This window comes from Nomia melanderi, chromosome 3 (genome assembly GCF_051020985.1).
Source record: "Nomia melanderi isolate GNS246 chromosome 3, iyNomMela1, whole genome shotgun sequence".
Classification (NCBI taxonomy): Eukaryota; Metazoa; Arthropoda; class Insecta; order Hymenoptera; family Halictidae; genus Nomia; species Nomia melanderi.
The window spans coordinates 13,815,742-13,836,367 of NC_135001.1; the positions used below are offsets into that span (position 1 = coordinate 13,815,742).

At 37.6% G+C, this 20,626-nt stretch overlaps 1 protein-coding gene across 3 annotated transcripts in view; it reads right to left on the reverse strand.

Annotated features, from left to right (window-relative positions):
* Positions 1–20,626, reverse strand: part of Gbs-76A (Glycogen binding subunit 76A) — a 73,985-nt gene that overhangs the window by 38,637 nt on the left and 14,722 nt on the right. Inside the window, exon 1 of one of the 3 annotated variants that reach the window (XM_031990307.2) lies at positions 18,497–18,517. The exons of 1 other annotated variant lie outside the window; for it this stretch is intronic. Coding sequence is in view for 1 of the 2 variants with exons in the window: in XM_031990304.2 (XP_031846164.1) it covers positions 5,770–5,850 (81 nt within the window). In the remaining variant the exon portion in view is untranslated. Of the gene's footprint in view, positions 1–5,769; positions 6,726–18,496; positions 18,518–20,626 lie in introns of those variants that run through there. One more of the 3 variants, XM_031990304.2, reaches the window with a different exon arrangement.

Sequence of the window (20,626 nt, forward strand, 5' to 3'; positions counted from 1 at the left end):
GCCGGCCGATACACAAAATTATTACATAACGATCAATCCGAAGATAAGGATAGTCCATAAACTGCTCAAACTGTATTAAACGGTCAGCGTGAACATAAACAACCGACGAACTCTCCATTAACGTTCCGAGCAATAAATGTAACAGGGGCTTCGCGAGCGGTTGCGCCTTCCGACTTCCCGACGTCCGTATCGCGCATAAATTATCATAGACGATTAAAAATGCGCGCGGCAAAGGATTCCCAGCTGCGCCGACTGTCGAGTCGTAGCTGTTGTAGATTCGTGTAAACACGTTTCGACGCGACGCTCGTATTCGCGAGATTGCCGTGGGTTACACGCATCCCTAATGCGTCTCGACCCGCGAACGATCCCGTGAGACACGAATAAGAGTTTATTATGCTGTTCACGCGCTTGATAAAAGCTGTCCGCTGTAACGTTGCCGTCCGTAAATCTGCGTTTGCGTCGAGGAACGCCCAGAAGTCATGTGTTGTCTTTTATTTTGGAAACATTCTGGTTCAAAGTTTCATTTGCCGATAAGTGGATTGTCGATGTTCCTGCGATAATATTAAGTAATACAGAATAAAATGTTTTATGCGAAGAATTAGAAGTTGAGAATGTCAATCGCAAAATGTAGAGAAACCTTTCCCTGTGATAATATTGATCCTTTGCTCGAAGCTTTCTCTCACTGACATTGCCAGCAACTCGAAGTAATTGTAATAGAAAGAGTATATGAACATATACATAAATGATACGCGTATGAAAAGAAAAATTATAGATGTACTTTACTGTCTTTTCATCTGTTACAGATACAAAATTGTACAGTTCGTAATGACAAATTTTAAATGGTTCTGCTTCGGAGCCCTTGAGTATAAAGGGTTAAGCAAAAATTTTGTTGCGAAGAATTAGAAATTGGGGATATCAGTCGCAAAATATAAAGAAACTTTTTCGAAAACACAGAAGTTTTTTGTCTCGGAAATATTGCAGCTGAAAGTTTCATTCGTGGACAAATAATGATTGACGTTGATATTATTACATCAAAGTCTCTTGTAGATCTCGACTGAAATACAAAAAATGAAATTTTCCGAAATAAATCATGACTTCAGTTGTTTTGCAATGTAATCGTGAAGCGTATATACAATTGGCCCGCCACGTCCATACCGACTTCTATCAAGTTAAAAGAGCATAGGAGCAAGATGATTCAAAGGACACGCTACGCCTCAGTCCTTCCAGAAAACAGTATTCGGATCTCTGTGTTACCGGAATATCGTAAATACGAGAAGCCAGCGAAACCAAATCCGACAATAATGTTCGTCTTATCTCACTCCGTCGCATTCTGTTCCGTCTGCTTTCTTCGTCACGCGGCTTGGCCAATAACAACAACGGTTGTTCTGTAGCTATTGGCGCGACCATTCTGAGTGGAAGAGTCCCCTTGCCCCTGGACACTTTTAGCTTGGCGCAGCTTGGCATGACCGCGGTGGGCTAACTGTACCTGGACACTTATGATTTGGCACAAAAATAATTCTTTAATCTTTAATTACATAATAATCTACCTAAACAAAGGAAGAGCCGAATGCTGGTCTGGGTTAGGTCCTAAGGCTAGACAGTGCTCTTCTCAGGGCACTCGTTTTGTAGCCATCGAAGCGACAGCACCGTAGTAAAATAGTTCTCCATACCACAGTCTCGCATTTATTTACGCCCACGGTTCTGCAATCTGTTATCCCATACTTAATAATAATTCGTTAAATAACGAGCGTTCAAGCAGAAACTTTAATCTTACAGATAATGATTAATTAAATTCATTGGTCTGATAATAATTGCAATCTTGAAGTGTTCGAACATGAAATCTACAGTTGTTCATTATTTCGTTTATAGGGGAAATTATTATTGTTCTCAATCTTACTGAAGTCTTGTTTCCTTTATCCTTGTTTTGCGAAACGTCATTCGACTTCCCGGGAAGAAGACGAGTTTGCTGTTTGACCGGCATATAACAAAGTTGAACCGTCCAATACGAATGTCGCGCAAAAACAAACGATTACGAGGACTAATTTGTATTCAGAGGAATGCAGAGGCGATGTGGCAATAATAATGTCGCCGATTTCAAGATGAACCATCGAGAGTGGGACGGTTTAAAATGAGTCGACGTCGTTTCCATGTGGACCTTTTGTCCCCAGATATAGTCGCACGATATTATTAATATATCCGAGTGAACGAGTCAAGAATAAATAAGCTTATCACCTCGTCTTCTCAGTACGCAGCTACTACGAACGAACGGAATCGCGTGAACGAGAAATCAATCGTTCGCACGTTAATGAAATTATAAATGTAATCTGAAGTTAACGGCTGAAAAATCTTTAACCTTCGACCCCGTCGATGGAGGGTCATTACTAGACAGCTGATTTTATACAACATTCGAGAATGCATGAAATAACAATAAAATGGGCAGTTTCACAAGAATTTTAACGAATTTTAACGTAACTTTCTGTTACCAGCGTATTAACCTTTTGCCTGAGATTGTTTCCTACATTGAACGCAAAATCGGTGTGCCTTTTACTACATAATCGAAAGAAGTTTCTTTAACGAGAAGATATTTTTCTTGTTTAATTGAAAGATAAAAATATTGTTATTTGCTCGTTTAATCACTTCTGTCATATTACTGTGGTACCATATGCAGATTTATCAGATATAATGGAAGAATAAGATTAATAGAAATTAATTACCTTTTTATGTCAATTTTAAATAGAACTTTTGCATTAACATGTACGTCAATCTTAACAAAGGATATATGTATAAGGTGTTAAAATTATTCTTCAGTTTTCCCTTTTCTTTCCTCAAAATTCCTTTCGTTGAAACAGCGTTAGACAGTTTTTCGGAGTCAATATTAAACGGTTGGTGATGATTGAAACTACAATTAACAGAGGACCCCACATGCCAACACGAGAAATGCTAATACTACCGCGCGCAGCCGAGAAAATGAAATTATCGAAGTTATGAGCGTTCCGTGCATCCGCTCAGCAAATAAATCTGCGAACTATCTCCAACAAAAGAGTCGAACTTGAAAAAAAGAAAGAGACGAGGAGGACTCGTTCATTCATTGTCAGCTGAGGAACACAATGACTAACTGCGATGTGGAAAATTCTATGAATACGTAATCTCGACGTTTCGGAGGGAATGAGGGGAAACCACTGGACGAAACGAGTTTCGTTTTATAGGGTCTAGCAGCATTGATTTTTAGTGTGATAACTAATTCATAGAAAATATTGCATTTGTTGAATTTCAACACGTGTGCAGTTCTGATTTATCGATCGATTTTGTTTTCATTGAATTTGAAACACAAATTGAAAATTGTATACATATGAAAAATTGAAAACTCAAGTTTATCTTTATTGAATTTCAAATCAAATTGAAAGTTCGATGAATGAACAGGGAAGATTCTATCAGAATGTATTCTTAAAAATAAATTTTCCCTACATTTATTTTTAATTTTCCACCTTAGGCTATTATTTAAAAAAGCAATTTTCGTTTAATAAACACTATTCTGTCAAAAACGATCCAAATAGTTTTTTTCCTTCAATTATAATATCAAATTTCTACCTTCACATCTAATCTATAAATTCTTTACTAAAAGTTATTCGATATAGAAATTAATTCAATGTTTCGAAATTCATCTATTAGATAAAAAGAAATCGCCCCAAAACGGCAGACAAAATCACAATTTCATATAGTATTTGCAAATAGAACGATCGCTTACAGGACACCCTGTATATCACGACCGAGTTACAAACAAGACTCTTTTGTTCAATACAGTACTCAAGTTCGTTCCTATTTGATTCACCGAAAAATGGATGCACTGATTAACGGAACGATGCACCGCGTATAAATGAACCATACAGCACGCGCGTTCTCAAAAACGAATGCGTTCATTGGTGTAATTGATCGACGAGAGTTTTTTTTATGGTAATTGTAGTCGGTCGGGTTATTCCCCTCGCGGCGCGTGCTATGAATGAATTAACGTTTCATACTAGAAAACGAAGGACTCCGCTGATAACGTGCTGTTTTCTTGAACACCTTGACACCGAAAATGGCCCGGACCCAATAGACCGTGCCCGTTCGCGATCGATCGGGATCGGTCGCATCTACGCGACGAATATAAGGTGCGGAAATCAGTGTTGCACTTTTTTATTCAACACGTTTAAACCTTTACACTCGAATTTTTCATTGAAATATTCAGTTAAACATGACAGATTGAAAATATTTCACTGAAATATTCAATATTTTCTGATGAAATATAGGCGACATTTTTTGAAACTGACTTAACGATAATTTACGTCAATTAAGGAAGAAAGACATTATGTTTCAGTATTTCACTTCAAATATTGATGCGTTACAGAAAGGTTAATATTTAAATGTGAAACTTTGTAATTTTGTTGTATCAAATTAAGTGACCGAGAGTCGCATCTCGAGTGCAATGGGTTAAGACCGTGGGGGTCACCGGTCATCCCCAACTAAATCAAATTCCTGTAATTCAATTCAATGAAGCGATAATTATTTTAACATTCAGTACAGTGAACATGCACGGAATGATAACGCAGCTTGATTAAATAATTTAATATTGTATTGTTTGCATTATATTCCCTTTTGTGAAACAGTCCGCTGTTCAATTTCTTAATCAATTTACAAATCCATTTCAAATAAATAAAAGCGCTAAATTGATTTCTGTGTTTGATAAAACTTTGGTAAAGTATTTATAAATTATGATTCTGTTTGATTTTTAGAGATCGTACGTTAAAAACTTTTGAGACAGCCTGTACATTTATGCTTACTGAAACGATCTGAAACGAAACATTTTGAGATCTTTTCCATTGAGAGTGATTTAGAAAGAGGAAGAAGAAAATTTGAAAATAACACAACAAAGTAGTTAAAATGTGTATAAAACACTGAACGCGCTTCGATGGCGACGCAGGCCGAAGTGAACGCTGAATGTCACGCGCGATACGATACAGAACAAACTAAATATAAATGTGGTCGTTATTAGATACGTGTTTTAATTTCAGAACAAATAACACTTATCTACGTCTTTTTCGATATACCGAGATAAGCCAACAAATGCCAATGTAAATCAGCCAGCCGAAACGTGACGCCGCACGATAATGCTCGCGAATCGAATTATGACAAACCGATGGTCTAACAAGAAATCCCAATTATAAATAGAAAATTCATTCAACAACGGTTTTCATACAACATGCGCCTGATTTAATAGAAATCGTACGATCCACTCGTAAACTATCAATCAAGCAAACGTAAAATATTTATAATAAGAAATATCAGTGTTTTCTTCGGAACATCCTCAACAATGTATACACTGCAACAAGATTATTATTAAAATGATTCATTTCTTGAAAAAAAACTCACGATAAAAATGATTTTTTTAAACACTCGTAATGCTGTAAAACTATAAAAAATATTTACGTAACAAGAACAAAGCAGAAAGTTAATTAAGCGACAAAGTTCACTTAGAATACTCATTCGTATAAAACGCAATATTCAAATACCTTCTGAGAATTAAAAGAATACTTTCATCGAAATTATTCGAAAATCATTTATTCCATAATTCCCCGAGAACCAAACGTTCTCACTTGAAGTAACTAATTACTAACAGAAATGAAAATAAACCGGTAGTTCCAGTCGCTCGTCCCCGAAAGAAACGAAACCCGAGGATCCGCGAGGAAGCCGAAACGCGAAAGTAGAGGAAAAGTAAAGTGATTATTTATTCACCAATGAGTGTCCATTCATTTGTTTCGTCGACGTTTTCGACTCGTAAGTCGTCGTCGCTTCTTCGGTGTGCGTCATGATCATCTTTCCTTCCTAAATCGAACGCAACCAGAACGGAACTGCCTTCGACGTAAATACTTGGTGCACCGCCCGATATACTTCACGCATCTTCGTTCTCACATTTTCGGGTGCCGGCAACCCACTTTCCGAGTGCCACCGACCTCTCGACGAACAACCAGTCCTCTATTTCAAAACAATAAACAGAATCCGACGCTCGACGTTCCCCCGGCGAAACCAACGGCACTCAATTCTCAGCGCGCAAAATCGCAGTTACATCCACGAGCATATTCATCTCCTTCCCGACGAACTCGATCGATCCAGCGGTGTTTATCCTTCGCTACCAAAACAATTTTCCAGATTGTTAACTTCAAAGCGCGCAAAAATCACTATCAAGTCCCTCTCGCGCGAACTTTATCATAATAAGCGGCCACACAACCGACGCGCCAACCGCTGGGTCCCATCTACCCGCTCTTCCAGTTTCTTCGAATGTCGAGTGCCCCTTCTCGCGAACTTCCACGAAATGTTCAACATTCGAATTAGTCCACCCTGTGAATGAACTTTGGAGAACTTTCCAGATGGAAATCGATTGTCTCCCGACGCAGAGTTCTCCGAGACAGACGTCAACACTGTAGAACCGTAGCTCCGGCAAGATGATTTCTGAACGCGAGCTGCCAAGGAATGTGTCCAAGAGGTTTCGCGACGATTTCGCGGATCAAGGATGCCTTATCCGGATGAAAACTCTGGCACTGGCCTAGGGATCGATCGACGACGGTCGACCTGAATGAACCCCGGTCGGGCGTAGTATTTGCACGATTTTTCGGGGACGCGAAAGTGCAACGGAGCAAAGAGAGAAAAGGAGCCGGTGCGACCGGCCGGCTTACCACACACTGACTTCTGACTGGTCGAGCTAGTAGGTGACTGCAGGGACCCCTTCCATAACGCATAGCAACTGCTCGTAAGACCACTGATAAGTTCTTGCATTCTGCCGGGGCCGACAGATTGGTCCCGGCTCGCCGGCGAGAGGCCGACAGCGCTAACAGCGCTCTCGGCGATACCTAGTATCGCGACCGTTCACGGGAACAACGGGATGGAAAATTGTTTCGCGCGGTTTTTCTTCTCTTCTTCTAGCAAATGCGATGATAATTCATATCTTTACCTGATGAAAATCTTATTACCCCTTGCCCTGTCATTTCTTTCCCAACTCTAATCGATACGACTACTTTGTCATTAATTATTTATTGGGAAAAGAGAAAAATTCTAGGCATATTCTATACCTATGTTTGCTCTTAAGCAATAATAATTGATTACAGAAGACTAATATTTACTTTGAATTCGAATGAATCGAGTGATATTTATGTTTGTTAAATCATGTTGAAAATCTTCACTACGAGTCTGACACGTTATTTATAAGGCAAGCGGTTAACACGGGAACTACTGAGTGAGTCGATATTACTTAGTTTGGAATTTTTGTTTTAGAATGATTTAAAAGATAATAGATGCTACTTTGAGGAGTTCGCGGGGAAATTGAAATTGAATTTCAGTGGATGCGCAATTGGGGTTTCTATAGGAAAAGTTACCTTGACGAAACTGAACAAAATACGTATGCCTATTTTTCTTTACAGTAAGCATGTTCCTTTGATGAATAACTTTTCAATAATTCCCAGAGATGAATTTATAGTTCATCCCCCGCGTATTCGCACGAACATTTCTGCACAATGATATCGAACGTTTCGACACGTATCAATAATTTATTACACAAATACGGTGTCCACAGTTACTAAAAGGGCCGTTCTCCTTTGGCCAAGGGTTTCGTGGGTGACTGTACGCAGCGTCCACGCGCGTTAGACAGGCTAATTCCGATTTATAACATAAAATAACGTAAAAAAAGCGTAATCGTAACAGGGATTGTTATACCTCCCGCGAAAAAGGCAAGGACGACGCGTCGGTAACTGGCACATCGCGCAGCAGTTCGCCGGCAAAAAGAAAAAGAGAAGAAAAGAGAAGAGAAAAAGAGAGAAAAAAAGGAGAATAAAGAAGAGGAAATCCGCAGGGTCATTTTGTGCGTCGTCGAGCGGCCGTAAATCAAACGAAGGATGCAATATTATTAAATCATGCACGCTCTCGATTCCTGCTATTACCGAGTGGATTTTCTATCGATCTTATCGGCCCGTTTCATCCATCTTATCGGGACAGCGCGAAACGCCCACGCGATTCGTAATCACAGACCGACACCGTGCGCGCGACCTACACCAACCCCGGCTAGAAACTAAACGGGCTCATTCCGCGGCATCCAGATAAAGAAATAAAGATAAACCGCGCCGCTGCTCGAGACTAATGTGAAATCAGGTGTAAACGCAGCCTACGGAATGGAAATTGCCAGAGGAAACTCGCAAGCGGAACGTCCGAACGCCGCGAATATTGGTGGAAATTTAAAGCAACGAAAACGAAGGAACCTGTTCAATTTAACTGTGGAATTTAATTTCGAAAATCTCTTATTGTACGCGTACTAAAATCAAACAGTGAAGTGTACATTCGTCGACGGCAGGACAAATGCACTTATAATATATTCTGATGAGAAACTGAAGCAAAACAAAGAATTAGAAATGACAAAGAAAACTTATAAATAGAAAGTACGAAAGTTTAATAGACTGATCGAAGAAGTTTGGAATTGTTAGAGCAAAAGGAATTCGTACGTGGAAAATCTGTGCGATAGTTCGACAGACATTTGAAATATTAGAGACATCATAGGAAGAGGCGCTCTAACGATAAAGAGAAAATATAAGAATTCAAAAGGTAATTTACTTTTTTACGCGACAAGTATATGCGACAGTTCTCCGCGTAGAAATGTAGAAAAAGAAATGTAATGCAATCGTTTCTCACGGAAGATTTCGTGTCTTATGAAATTTATTTCGAATTTATAGATTATTATCGGTGCGAGATGACCGTCGCATCTGTCTGTCGCGGACAACGCTCATACACATCGCGATTTATTGTACGGCAAGAGTATGTTTGACGCGGCCATTTGAATGACAATCCTAACTTCTGCGAAGCTGCTGTAAGTATTGTCACATGACGCGATTTGTGTTTGAACACTGCAAAGCTCTACCATAAAATCTGCGGTATCGCAGGTTAGACGGTTGAATCGGTCGGAACGATCTTTCCTACGATTTCAGCCTCGAAACGGGGGAATATTAAGGGATTAAAAATGCGAGACGCAGTAAAAGGTTCTAACACGTTTTTACCGATTTGCTTGGAGTATTCTCGAAATTTTTAACGTAAATTCGGTACTATCTTTTGTTAGAACATTCCATTTATCAAGAGGTACACTCGTAACCTCCATGTTTATGATCCATTTCATGAGAATTGTTCACTATACCGAGAATATATTACTATTCTCAAGTGCAGTATAGAATTGTGATATTACGTCAGTGTCTACAAATTTACCGATCGTAAGGAACTTGTAAATCAAAAATTAGATTCGTCGAATCGTATTGATGTGGTGTAACATGCGAAATAGAAGAAAATTCTCGTTGAGTTTCTTCTCAATATCTCCAGAAAGCAAGTTTTCATGGAATTTCAGTGGGTGCATAAAAATGCAGTTCACTGTAGTTCATTTCAATTCTAGGAAATGAAAGGTATCTATTTCAATTTTCGTGACGTTCGAGATTTAAGAAATAATCATTCCAATTTATAGATAGCTTATCGATCGACGCATTAACGTCAGCTGAATGAAATCAATAACGAAACTACATTGATTACTTGTAAACAAAGGCAATTTCCATTCACTGCACAGTATTATCAAATGAGTTGACGATAAGGACTGACCTAAATAGTATACACGATAAAGATAACGACGCAAACTTGCAAATTGTAGCTAATTTTAAACGGCGTCTGAAACCGACGTGTAATTTTTCTTCGAACCAGGTGAAAAATGCAAGGAAAATGCCAACAGCTATGCAGATCGCGCGAAATGTTTTATCAGTATCAATATTTTTTTCCAACCGAAGAGCATAACTTAAACATTCAAGAAGCTCTGCGAAGGCTTTCGTTCATTGGTGGTTAATCAGTCATTAATCTTCATTGAGTTTGATTTTCTGGTCCATTCCCCTCACTCTGCTTTGATTGAATCTATTCACTACGTTGACCGACCTCATGAAAAGCTCATAATCATTATAAAAAGGACACGAAAAGAAGTACAAAGATTTAAATAAGTAACAATATAATTAATATATTTAATATCGATGTAATGTTAAAGTGATGTAAACAGAAACGAAGATAATTATAAATAAACAAAAACATTCGACGGAGCTGAAATAATGACGATAATCCTCTCGGGACAAAAGAATCGACAAGCTCAAGAAACTGAACATCGATGTTACTAAAAAATCTTACTAAACTGAACCAAAATAAACAAATTTAATACTAGAACTACCGAGTATTTAATACGGCTGATACGTTATCCTTATGAAGATCTATTGTTATATGAGTTTCTGCTATTATAATGGTACGCAAATAAAAGTATTAATTTCTAAGCCAATTATAAATATATTCAACACTTTTATGATACCCATAATTTCAAATGAAGAAAAGTGAAGCAAGTCATTTTGACTGGTACGTTAGTTCTAGTTTCGAACAGCATGAAAATAATAATAAATAAACAAAACATCCACCGGATTCAAAAAGAAGACAAAATCAACGTAACACGATCTGGAATGAATCAAAAATCGGGTCCGGACACTGAACGTGGACGGGGTCAGCCCCGGAGTTGAAAGGAAACGGTATCATGGTCACAGGAGAGACTTCGAAATTGCGTGGCGAGTAGTGGGTGCCAGACGGAGAGAGGGCTGGCGGAAGGGGGAAAAGGGAACGAGAAAAACAATAAAAATAATTCGAGCAACTCGACCGCGCGGATATCGTGCGCGAAACTGGTCTGTGCGGCGAAATAAACCGACGAATTGTGCCCGTCGCGAGGAGACGTTTCGTCATCCTTTTTCGCGGTGGTGATACGCGCCCACGAGACGCCGCCATTTACAGTTACGACTTCCGAAGGTCGGGGAACGGGGAACACGTTCGGGGGGCACGCCGCTTGAGAAAAACAAGGGTACACCGAAACGACACTTGACCCTTAACCCTTTGCAGCCCTGTGTCGAGCAAGACTCGACGTTCAATTTATTTCAACAGTTAAGTAGTTGGTGACTTCTCGCTACAATTATTCGTAGTACTGTAATTATATCATATTTAGTAAATAGGCAGTTCACGAATTAAATTACGTTTCTATTTCATTCACATTTGTCTGAAGGCAGTATTACGTTGTTATAACAACGATTATAAGTTGCGATTAGTGACGATGATTTCAAACAAAATTTAATAGACAATAATGTCAATAATCCCTTTAAATTCAAATTAAATATTATTTTTCTATTGTCTATCGTAATTTTCTAAAGTAAACGTAGACATAAAATGAGCATGAATTATCCTCATTCTTCTAGTGAATTAGAAAAATAAAGTAGTTCTACAAGGGGTTAAATTGTTTTTATTAGTCTCACATATTATATGTGATTAAAGTAGGTTTATTCAAGTTTAAAGGAATAATGTTCGGATAAAATTACCGGTCAGTAAGGTATTAAGCCATATACAGTTGGCCCACCACGTCCATGCTGACCTACAGCAAACTGAAAGTCACAGGGGCAAGGGAACTCTTGCACTCAGGATGCTCGTGTCTATAGCTATAGAACGACAGTGATGTTACTGTCCGACCCACGTGACGAAGAAAGCAGTCGGAACAGAATGCGACGGAGTGAAATGTGACGAACATTGTTGTCGGATTTCGTTTCGCTGCCTTCTTATGTTTACGCAATCCCGGTAACACGGGCCCCAGTACATATGAGCTGCTCATTGGTCGAATGGATTAGCTGTGCTTCTTGGATTTGTTAAGATTTTATCGCTAAACTGGCTTTCAACTTTTTATATTTAAAATAAACTTTCTTATTATTGGGTGTGGCATCACGAAATAACTGAATATATATGAATCTGAATATAATTCAAAATTGTACTATTTTATACGATACATTTTACATATTCTTTAGATTATAGTTACTTAATAGTAATTTAATTTTCTATTGAAAAGGAAACTTGAAAATCAATGTATAACTATTTAAGGACCGAGGTGGGCCAACTGCAGATTGCTGTCTTTATGTTCTACAAGTTGTCCTTTAATAAAAACTCGTAAATATAAACACCCTCTCTAATACAATATGTCGCGTTTCTAAATGCAATGCAATGAAGTATAAACCTCGAAACTTCGTAAACAGAAAGTTAAAAGATAGAATTCAGAAGTACAAGAATTCTGGTCGTAATTTTGTTTACAAATTATTTTCATTATTAATTATTATTTTCATTAAATACTATGACGCTCCGACAATAATGGCACGCGTGAGGCAGGTCAGTGCGAGCATAGACATTGAGGTAGAGTCTACGCCGTAGACAGACGGAGAGCTGACTCACGCATCGCTATTAATTCGTTAGTAATTTGAAAACAAAACTGAAATTACAGTTTTTCAATTCTTGATTTTTGTCTTATATTGTCATTAAAAATCAAATTATTCGTTTTAAAACCTTGGTATTTTTTATAATTTGTTGCTGTACATCTTATACGTTAATTGTGTAACACATAATACAAAGTCAGAAAAATGGCTATGTCACTGACGTACGTATCTAGCGAATTTCGTGTGTTATACGTATACCGTGAACACTGGACTTTTCATTATCATAAACATGTAATGATAAAGTATTTCGTAATATGATTAAATGAGACTACATCGTTATCGATAGTGTGTTTATCTCGGTGTCACCGATGACCACTGAGGCATCGTACTGCAGGCGAATGATATTACGGTCATTATTGAATAACACAGTTTTTATAATACACTGTTATCCAGTTTATGTTATCCGGCAATTTTTAATTGGATGATATTAATTCCTCGTATGCGTTTAAAACGAATTCGTGGTGTTTGGTCCATTAATCGACCGTCGAGGCACCGCTGAAATTTCAGGTTACCATCATGAATAGCTATATTGTGATTAAAATATTGAAAAATGATGATTTTCTTTAGGGTAAACGTTGTCGAAATAAACAAATTAACATGGATAACCGATAAACACGTGTCAATCATTTTTCTTGTTTGCTTCGGTGAAATATTTTTGGATCGAACTGTACAAAATGTTTTTAAAATTTTATAATATCGAAAAATACTCTACACTTGAACACGAAGTGTTCAATGTAATATGATAATTATAAAATGAATGCGAAACGTATATTTTCTCAAGTGCAGGTTATAAATACTGTTAAACTTGTGATCTCTTGTGATCTCTCACTTTTAGGTGGTACTGTACATCGTTTTATTAGATTAAAAAACAATCCGCTATCAGAGCTTCAGCAATTCCATAGAAATATCACTAGCCATCCTTGAATAACATAAACGGTAACTTAATGTACATCATACGCACATCTTGTGAAAAAAACTGGATTTTACGAAATAATCAGCAATTTTGGTTGTTTCTCCAAACAACTCTCACATCATAAAATTAATAAGAACGTTTTAATCTTATTATCAAGATATTTTAACCTTATTAAATAAAAAATATAGAAAATAAAGCACAGTTACTATATGTTGTAAAAACTGCGAATTTTGTCTTCTTTTGCAAGAAAATACAACCGTAGTAGGACTAACTTTCATAAATTTCCCAATTACCATTAATTCCCATTAAAAATGTTTAAATTACATTAAATTACATTAACAGAAAATGAGTTTTAAAACAAACTTCCGTTTCCATGGATCATTTTACAAAAACCAAAAAGAATATCAAATTTATCTCGTCAATGAAAGAATTCCAAGTAACGAAAATCAGGTATAAATACAATTAATCTTAATCAACGCAAATCTTTCCTTGCACTGTATTAAAAATACTAACTGCCTCATGAAAGTTCGTTTAAATCTTTAGTCCATGGCAGCAACGTTTTCACGTCAACGTTATTATACCTATTCCTATTCATTAACCGGTGAGAACTTCCACATTCATCCATCACTTCGTTACATTCATTCATAAGTTTCCATCAATTCATCATAAATATGTAAATGTTAAACTATTCACGAACAAAAAGGGATTCGTTGATTTTACACGTGCTGTTGCGAAGAATCGCTGAGTTTTCCAGGGAAATCCGTGTGAAAGCTATTTGGTAAGCGGTGCCAAACTACGGAAACACTTGCAGCTTGACAGGATAACATTTATAACTAACGGAATGCGGTAATCATTTATACGAACATCGACAACGGGTCTTTGTCTCGTTCTTCGAGCCGGTTGCCTGCACTCATCAATTGTAACTGTTCATTCAGCTTGCACGTGAAATTTAGGTACGCAAGGATTTTGATGTTTACGGCGCGCAGCTTTCTCCGTTTAATTCCCTTTGATCGAGCATTGAATGCTTCGCAGTTTCCGAATGTTCATTTACAGAAGACTTCCGCGTGTAAATTAGAAAGATACAAATGGATTACGGATTTCTAAGCATTTATAGAAAATTCTAATGTACGAAAATGAATAAAATACAAAATATAATTAAATTCAATAATCTGATCTGATGTTAATCAATTGAAAGTATTGTTGAATAAACGAACTTCTACAGAAGTTCAAACTTTGTAAACTTCACTACCTGGGAAATGTTACTTTATACAAATAGAACAAAAGGATTTCCAATAATAGAACAGTCGTTTCTCTACTATCTTTTATATCCTCGAATCGCTCATAACATTTTCTTGCGGAGGAAATGCTTTATAGGCAACTTTATGAACACAGTCCGAAGGAAACATCCTGAAACCCTAAAATAATTCTTTATTGCAACAAATAAATACATGATTGCGCAATAATAGTCATCGTAAAATAATATTCTATTACCAACATTCTACCTAACGCTACAAACTCCTTTCATTCGTAATTATTACAGCGTCTTTGTAAAAATCAACTCGGACGATTTTTTTTCAAATTATACCCCATTCCAAGGTAAATAGCGACTATAAGTTACAACCGCGCCCTAATCGAAGCCAGAAACACTGAAAAATCGTCCATTTCCTTCAAACTACCCGCCGGGTAAGTATCCCATAAGACGAGACGCACGCGAGCTAGCAAGGTTTGTTCGACTGGTATCATTCAACCTCGTTAAAATGCAAGAATCCTCTGAGCGAGGCAACAACATCAGGTACCGAGTTATATCATTTTCACGGAAAGAGTGGAAAAAGAAACGAACGAAAAATAAAAAGGCAAAGACAACAAGACAACGAACAAAATGAAAGCCACACAATCATGCGTGACGCGCCCGTTGCCTAGATAAGATGTTACAGGGTCCCGGGGCGCGACGCAAAAACACTCGACACAATTTACCGAGAAACAGCCTGCGATCAGGGAAAATAGAACCATCAGGAGCGTAATGGAAATGAAACGGGGGAAACGCTCTCTACGAACGCATTATCGATTGTGTTTATATACTCGCGGATCCACGTGTTCTCGCTGAACCTGAACAGTAGTTGGTAAACCAATACGATAGCTGAGTACGGACTAACAAGGGCAGATCATTAAGCGATTCCCCACTATCCGAACGTGATTAGTCAGTCCCGCGGTGCGTTCATCCATTTATAGCGTATAAAAGTCCTCTAAATATTGTAACATACGAAATTTAATCGAATTTATCGCCGGTCTCGTTTTGTTTTGCCGATTCCGCGACTGGTAGCCGGCGCTGATGAGGGAACAAAAATCCGTTCAATTTCAATTTCTCTGTATTTGCCCCATAAAACCGTTCATTTGCATAAATTTCCGCTGTCCAGTGATTAGGCTCAAATTATGGAGGATGCCGGGTATAAACAAACTGTAGAACATTAGCCGCATATTGTCAGCCGCTTTTACGGCCAGCTGTTACATCGGGAATCGTTACGCGCGGCGACGGTATCCTATATCTTCGTTGCGTCGCGGATTTAAGCGAATCGTGTGGCTCGGAAGTTACTGACCGACTGCCGAAACTTCGTATCGATGTTTAACACTTTGCACTTCTACGTTCAATGTAATTCAACGTTAGGTTTATTAGTGTTCTTCTCTGTTCAGACATTAGTAATAGTGAAAAGAATTGTTTACACTATTTCCTACCGACCGACTATCGTTCGAAATACATTTTAAATAAAACACTTAGAGTGATGCAGAATTATCGAAAAAAAATGTGATAGGAACTCGGGGTACATAGGGCAAAGATAGCTTTTTTTCAAAATAAAAATTGCATTAAGAAATTACGTTTAAGAAGTTTTAAATTGCATTTTATAATGCAATATTACATGTATTGCATGTAACTCTTTAACAATTTTATTTTAAATCTTAGCAAACGTTTTATATAACTTCCATGCTATGTTAGATTTGAAGACTCGCCAAGAGCTACACAGCTCTGCTCAGAAGCTTCAGAAAAAGGACAACTTTATCATCTACTGGTTCAATCTTTATTGCCTGATATTCCTCTAATAACTGTCTAACATCCACGATAAGCAAACTATCGTGCTTTCTACTGTGATTTACTGGGACCTTTTTTCTTCTTATTAATTAATAACCTCCTTTTCATCGATGTTCATTCATCACGCCGCAATTACGCGGCTTCCCTCACAGGGACACCCGGTATACGGATCGCGAAGGGTGTGGTCCCGCAGCGCAAAGGGAGAAAAATCTCTTTGCTCTCTTAAGACGCATTATCGTGCGTAACGCATCGTATTTCAGCCTCGACGGGTTCGAGGAGGCCTGGTATCGCCCGCGAAAATAAACGTCTCGTAACGCGTCTACTCGTTTATACGCGCCATACAGGGTGGATCACGCAACACACGACACGGCACGTCACTTTAATGGCTGAAGATACGAAAAAAATATTAATAAAACAGTTACGTTCACATTTTTCATTCTTTTTTAAATTCGTGTCATTGTACTTTTCCTTCGGTAAATTAGTTTTTATCGAGGCTGAATTGCAAATGAAAATGTCAAATGTGAAAATGTGTTGAAAGAATGAAGAACACCTAACCTGACAAGACTGGAATAATTATGTAATTTGGTATGTAAAAATTAGGTTTGCATTCAAGACAATAGGAATGAATATTTTCGAGATTTTGTACATTATTTGACATTTATAAGTGTAAGTATACATAATTGTTACAGTATTTTATGTTTCTTTTTGTTGGAATCTTAATGAGGATCTTCTCAACTAGGATTTTCCATGGGGGGGGGGGGGGGGGGATTACCTAATGCATTATCGTTCTTACAATGCAATAAAATCCCTAATCCGTGAAATCGCTCGAGATTAATAAATTAAACGCAAAAAGAAATATTAAAACGCTACTGTTTGTTGAAACACGAAATAAGTAGAGCAATAAAATGGAAGATACCCCTAATAAAATATGCTACACGTAAGAAATAGTGATCGTTATTATTTTTTACTTTACTTACTTTTATATGGACATTAGAAGTTTAATTATCCATAACCGTAACCCATAATAATGTTTAATAATTTCACATGAAATTATTACTGATAACCTGACTATAATTTTTGTACACCTTTCACAAATTTTAATGAAAACAAAAAAACTTTCACATTATTGAATTCAGTATCTAGAAAAATACAATAATTGACTATTTAATATTGTTTAATTCTTATACATTATGTTATGTTTTACGTTTACTTTTAATAATAATAATAACGGATCCATAACTAGTTCGAATTAATAGACGCACCCGGTATAAGAATATATACATTCTGGTATATAAGACTGCAGGCATTGGGAGAGGCTTGCAACAATGCAGAAGAGTGACGAGCTGAAGCCGTTGTTAGTAAGTTGCACTTTTTAACCGTGAACGAGACGCAACCCAGAATATAGCTTATAGAAGCTACAATTGGAAATTCGGTGTTTTGTAGAATTTGCAGTACATTTCGTGCCACTCAAACCTTGGGTAAAAACCATATTGCTCTGCTTCACCCAGACGTGGCTAACATATTATTTACCAATCTATCAAGAATTTTCTAATAGAGATTTGTTAGGAAAGTGTTCAGGTAAACATACTCAAAATACCAATGAAAGATTTCATTCCAATATTTGTCGTTTATCTCTAAAACATTTCTCGTGTTATCGAGATTTCGTAGATTTCGTACCCTTGCCTCTGTGACTTTTCTTAAAGCTTAATTCAATCTCTCAGCAAAGAGTTATAAAGCTATACTTGAAATTTACATAAAGTATTACAATTCATTTTTTGTAGAATACTATAAAGTACAATAAATTAAGCGTATAACATTATACTTTTAGAATATTCGACCCGTAGACCCTGTGACTTTTCATAATAGTTTGAAGAATCTCGCCATGGACGTGGTGGGCCAACAATACACGGCTTAACGTCTTACTGACTCATAATTTTATCCGAACATTATTCCTTCAAGCTTTAATATATCTAATTTAATTACATATAATGTTTTAAAATAATACAATCAACTTAATCTAACGAGTACAATATAGAAAGTACAAACGTAATTTAATTCGTAAACTGCTCGGGTCGTCGAAATACGAGTCAACTCGTGACCGATCAGCAAGGTATTAAAAACCGATCATACCGGGGCAGACGAAAACTTCGAAGGTTGAAGAAAGGCCCGTTAATTTCACGTAGGAATGCTGAAGGAGCGACCGTAACCAGAAGTCATTGGCCGTTGTAGTGGCGCGACCGCAAGCCCCAAGACACAAAGCACAACAATGCGCGCATCGATTTTCGTGCACTTCAAAAAACGTACTTTTGTCGTTAGTATACAAACATTAAAAACGGATACTTAATTGCTCGGTAGTTCTATGTATTAAAAGGACTAAAAAGAAATCCACTGTTTTTAGTCTCAACAGAAAGTTTCCATCTTTCATATGAATTTTTAAATATTAATTCTGAAATTGGTCTTGAAAAATGAGTTATTAGATAGGAAACCGTTCTAAAAGAAGAAGGAAATTATGTTAATTTTATGCACAAATGAAATTCATGATCTGTTTATAAATTTCATATAAATTTAATACAATACTAGATTCTCATTTTATATAAATTATTTTAATAGCAAATATCTTAATTCTTCAATTTTTATTTGTAACGTGTAATTCTACATTTTAATTATTTTCATTTTGTACGACCAGAACGGTGAAATTATTCTAGTAATAGCTTGCTTTACGGAAGATTAACATTTAACACTAGGTTTACGGAACACGTCAATTTCACGTACATTGAATTCGATAAGCATTATTGGATAAATATTTACGTGGATTTTGATTGATGGAATTACATAAGTATTTATACTTCATATATTTATACCAAGATATAAATAAATGAATATCAATTTTCTGTCCCAAGTCACCGGTTGTTATTCTGTAATAATAATAAATATGAAATATATATATATTTACTTTAATATTTTGCATTTGCAACATTCTATATTGCCCTGCGAATGAAAAATTGAAATGGCTAATACAATAGCCATTTAGCTTAACTCACAACCGATCAACAATCTATTAAAAATATATGTGAAATAATACAATTTTCTACGGATACAAATCTTGTTTTTAGTTTCAGTAATATTTACATTGTGTAGACGCGCGGTGACCGTACGTCCTGGCTGCGTGGTCCGCGCACGCAGTGGTTCCAACCCCCGCGATGCAGCGTCACGCACTGGAACTACAAGACTCCGCGCCCTTGTAATTGGTGTTACTTATGAGAATCACCAGCCACCATAAATAACGAAATATTAACTCGTCGGCGAATACGCTGCGAGGAAAACCTAAGTGAAACACACCGAACGTTTCGCTTAATTGGCGCAGCCGGACGAAGCGCGATTAATTACCGATCCTGCCGTTCGGCTGCGGACTCTCGCGGTAATTGAGAACGGGGGTGAGATTCATGGTCGGGAGGACATAAAATATTAGAAACCAGTATGCTCGGTTCGTGTTCGTACGTTGAGCGAACGGCGTGAGTCCACGATGTGATCACGGCAATAGTAGGTCGGATCAACGGAGGGCATAAATCTCCGTTTCGATTATTATCGACACCGAAGATGTACTCTCAGGCATCCCTACGACCTTTTACGGCGATAGGGATGATTCCAATAAAATACTGCGTTTGAGGAGAGAAAGACTGTATTTATTAATATGTGGAGTCGAGTTACAGTTACTGAGTTTGTGTCGTGTGTTTGAACTGAGGTGTATTGCGTGAGTGAGTTGTCCTGAGACAGCCTTGAGACTGGGTGCTTGCGACTGACTCATCTTGAGACCATTTGTGAGTCTCTGTTGAGAGTTGCGATTGTTTGCGACTGATCGTTCGCAACTGCTGTTTACAACTGCTTGTCCTGAGATTTAAGATTGACTGGTCTTAAGACTTGAAATGGACTGACTGATCGTCTAGAGGGATGATGCAGTAAGGGTAGGTTTGTGGCGACTTCCAGAACTGTTAGTTCCGTTAGACCGTAAGGGAGTGGGAGTAGGCTTCCACGCTGTGAGTGCGTGCGTCCGCACGCAACGGATGGTGCTTGAGTCGCGGTCGACTACCTGGATTAAGGGTAATCCTCCCCTAATTGAAAATACTTATTGTATCCAAGAGCCACAACTTCTTAATCTGGAAATCCTGTGCCAAGGTTAGCATGCTGTATGAGTGAGAAGATTCGTATTGATTCAGGGACGGTTGGTGATGCAGGAAATTTCCAGCTCAGGTTGTACTCCGT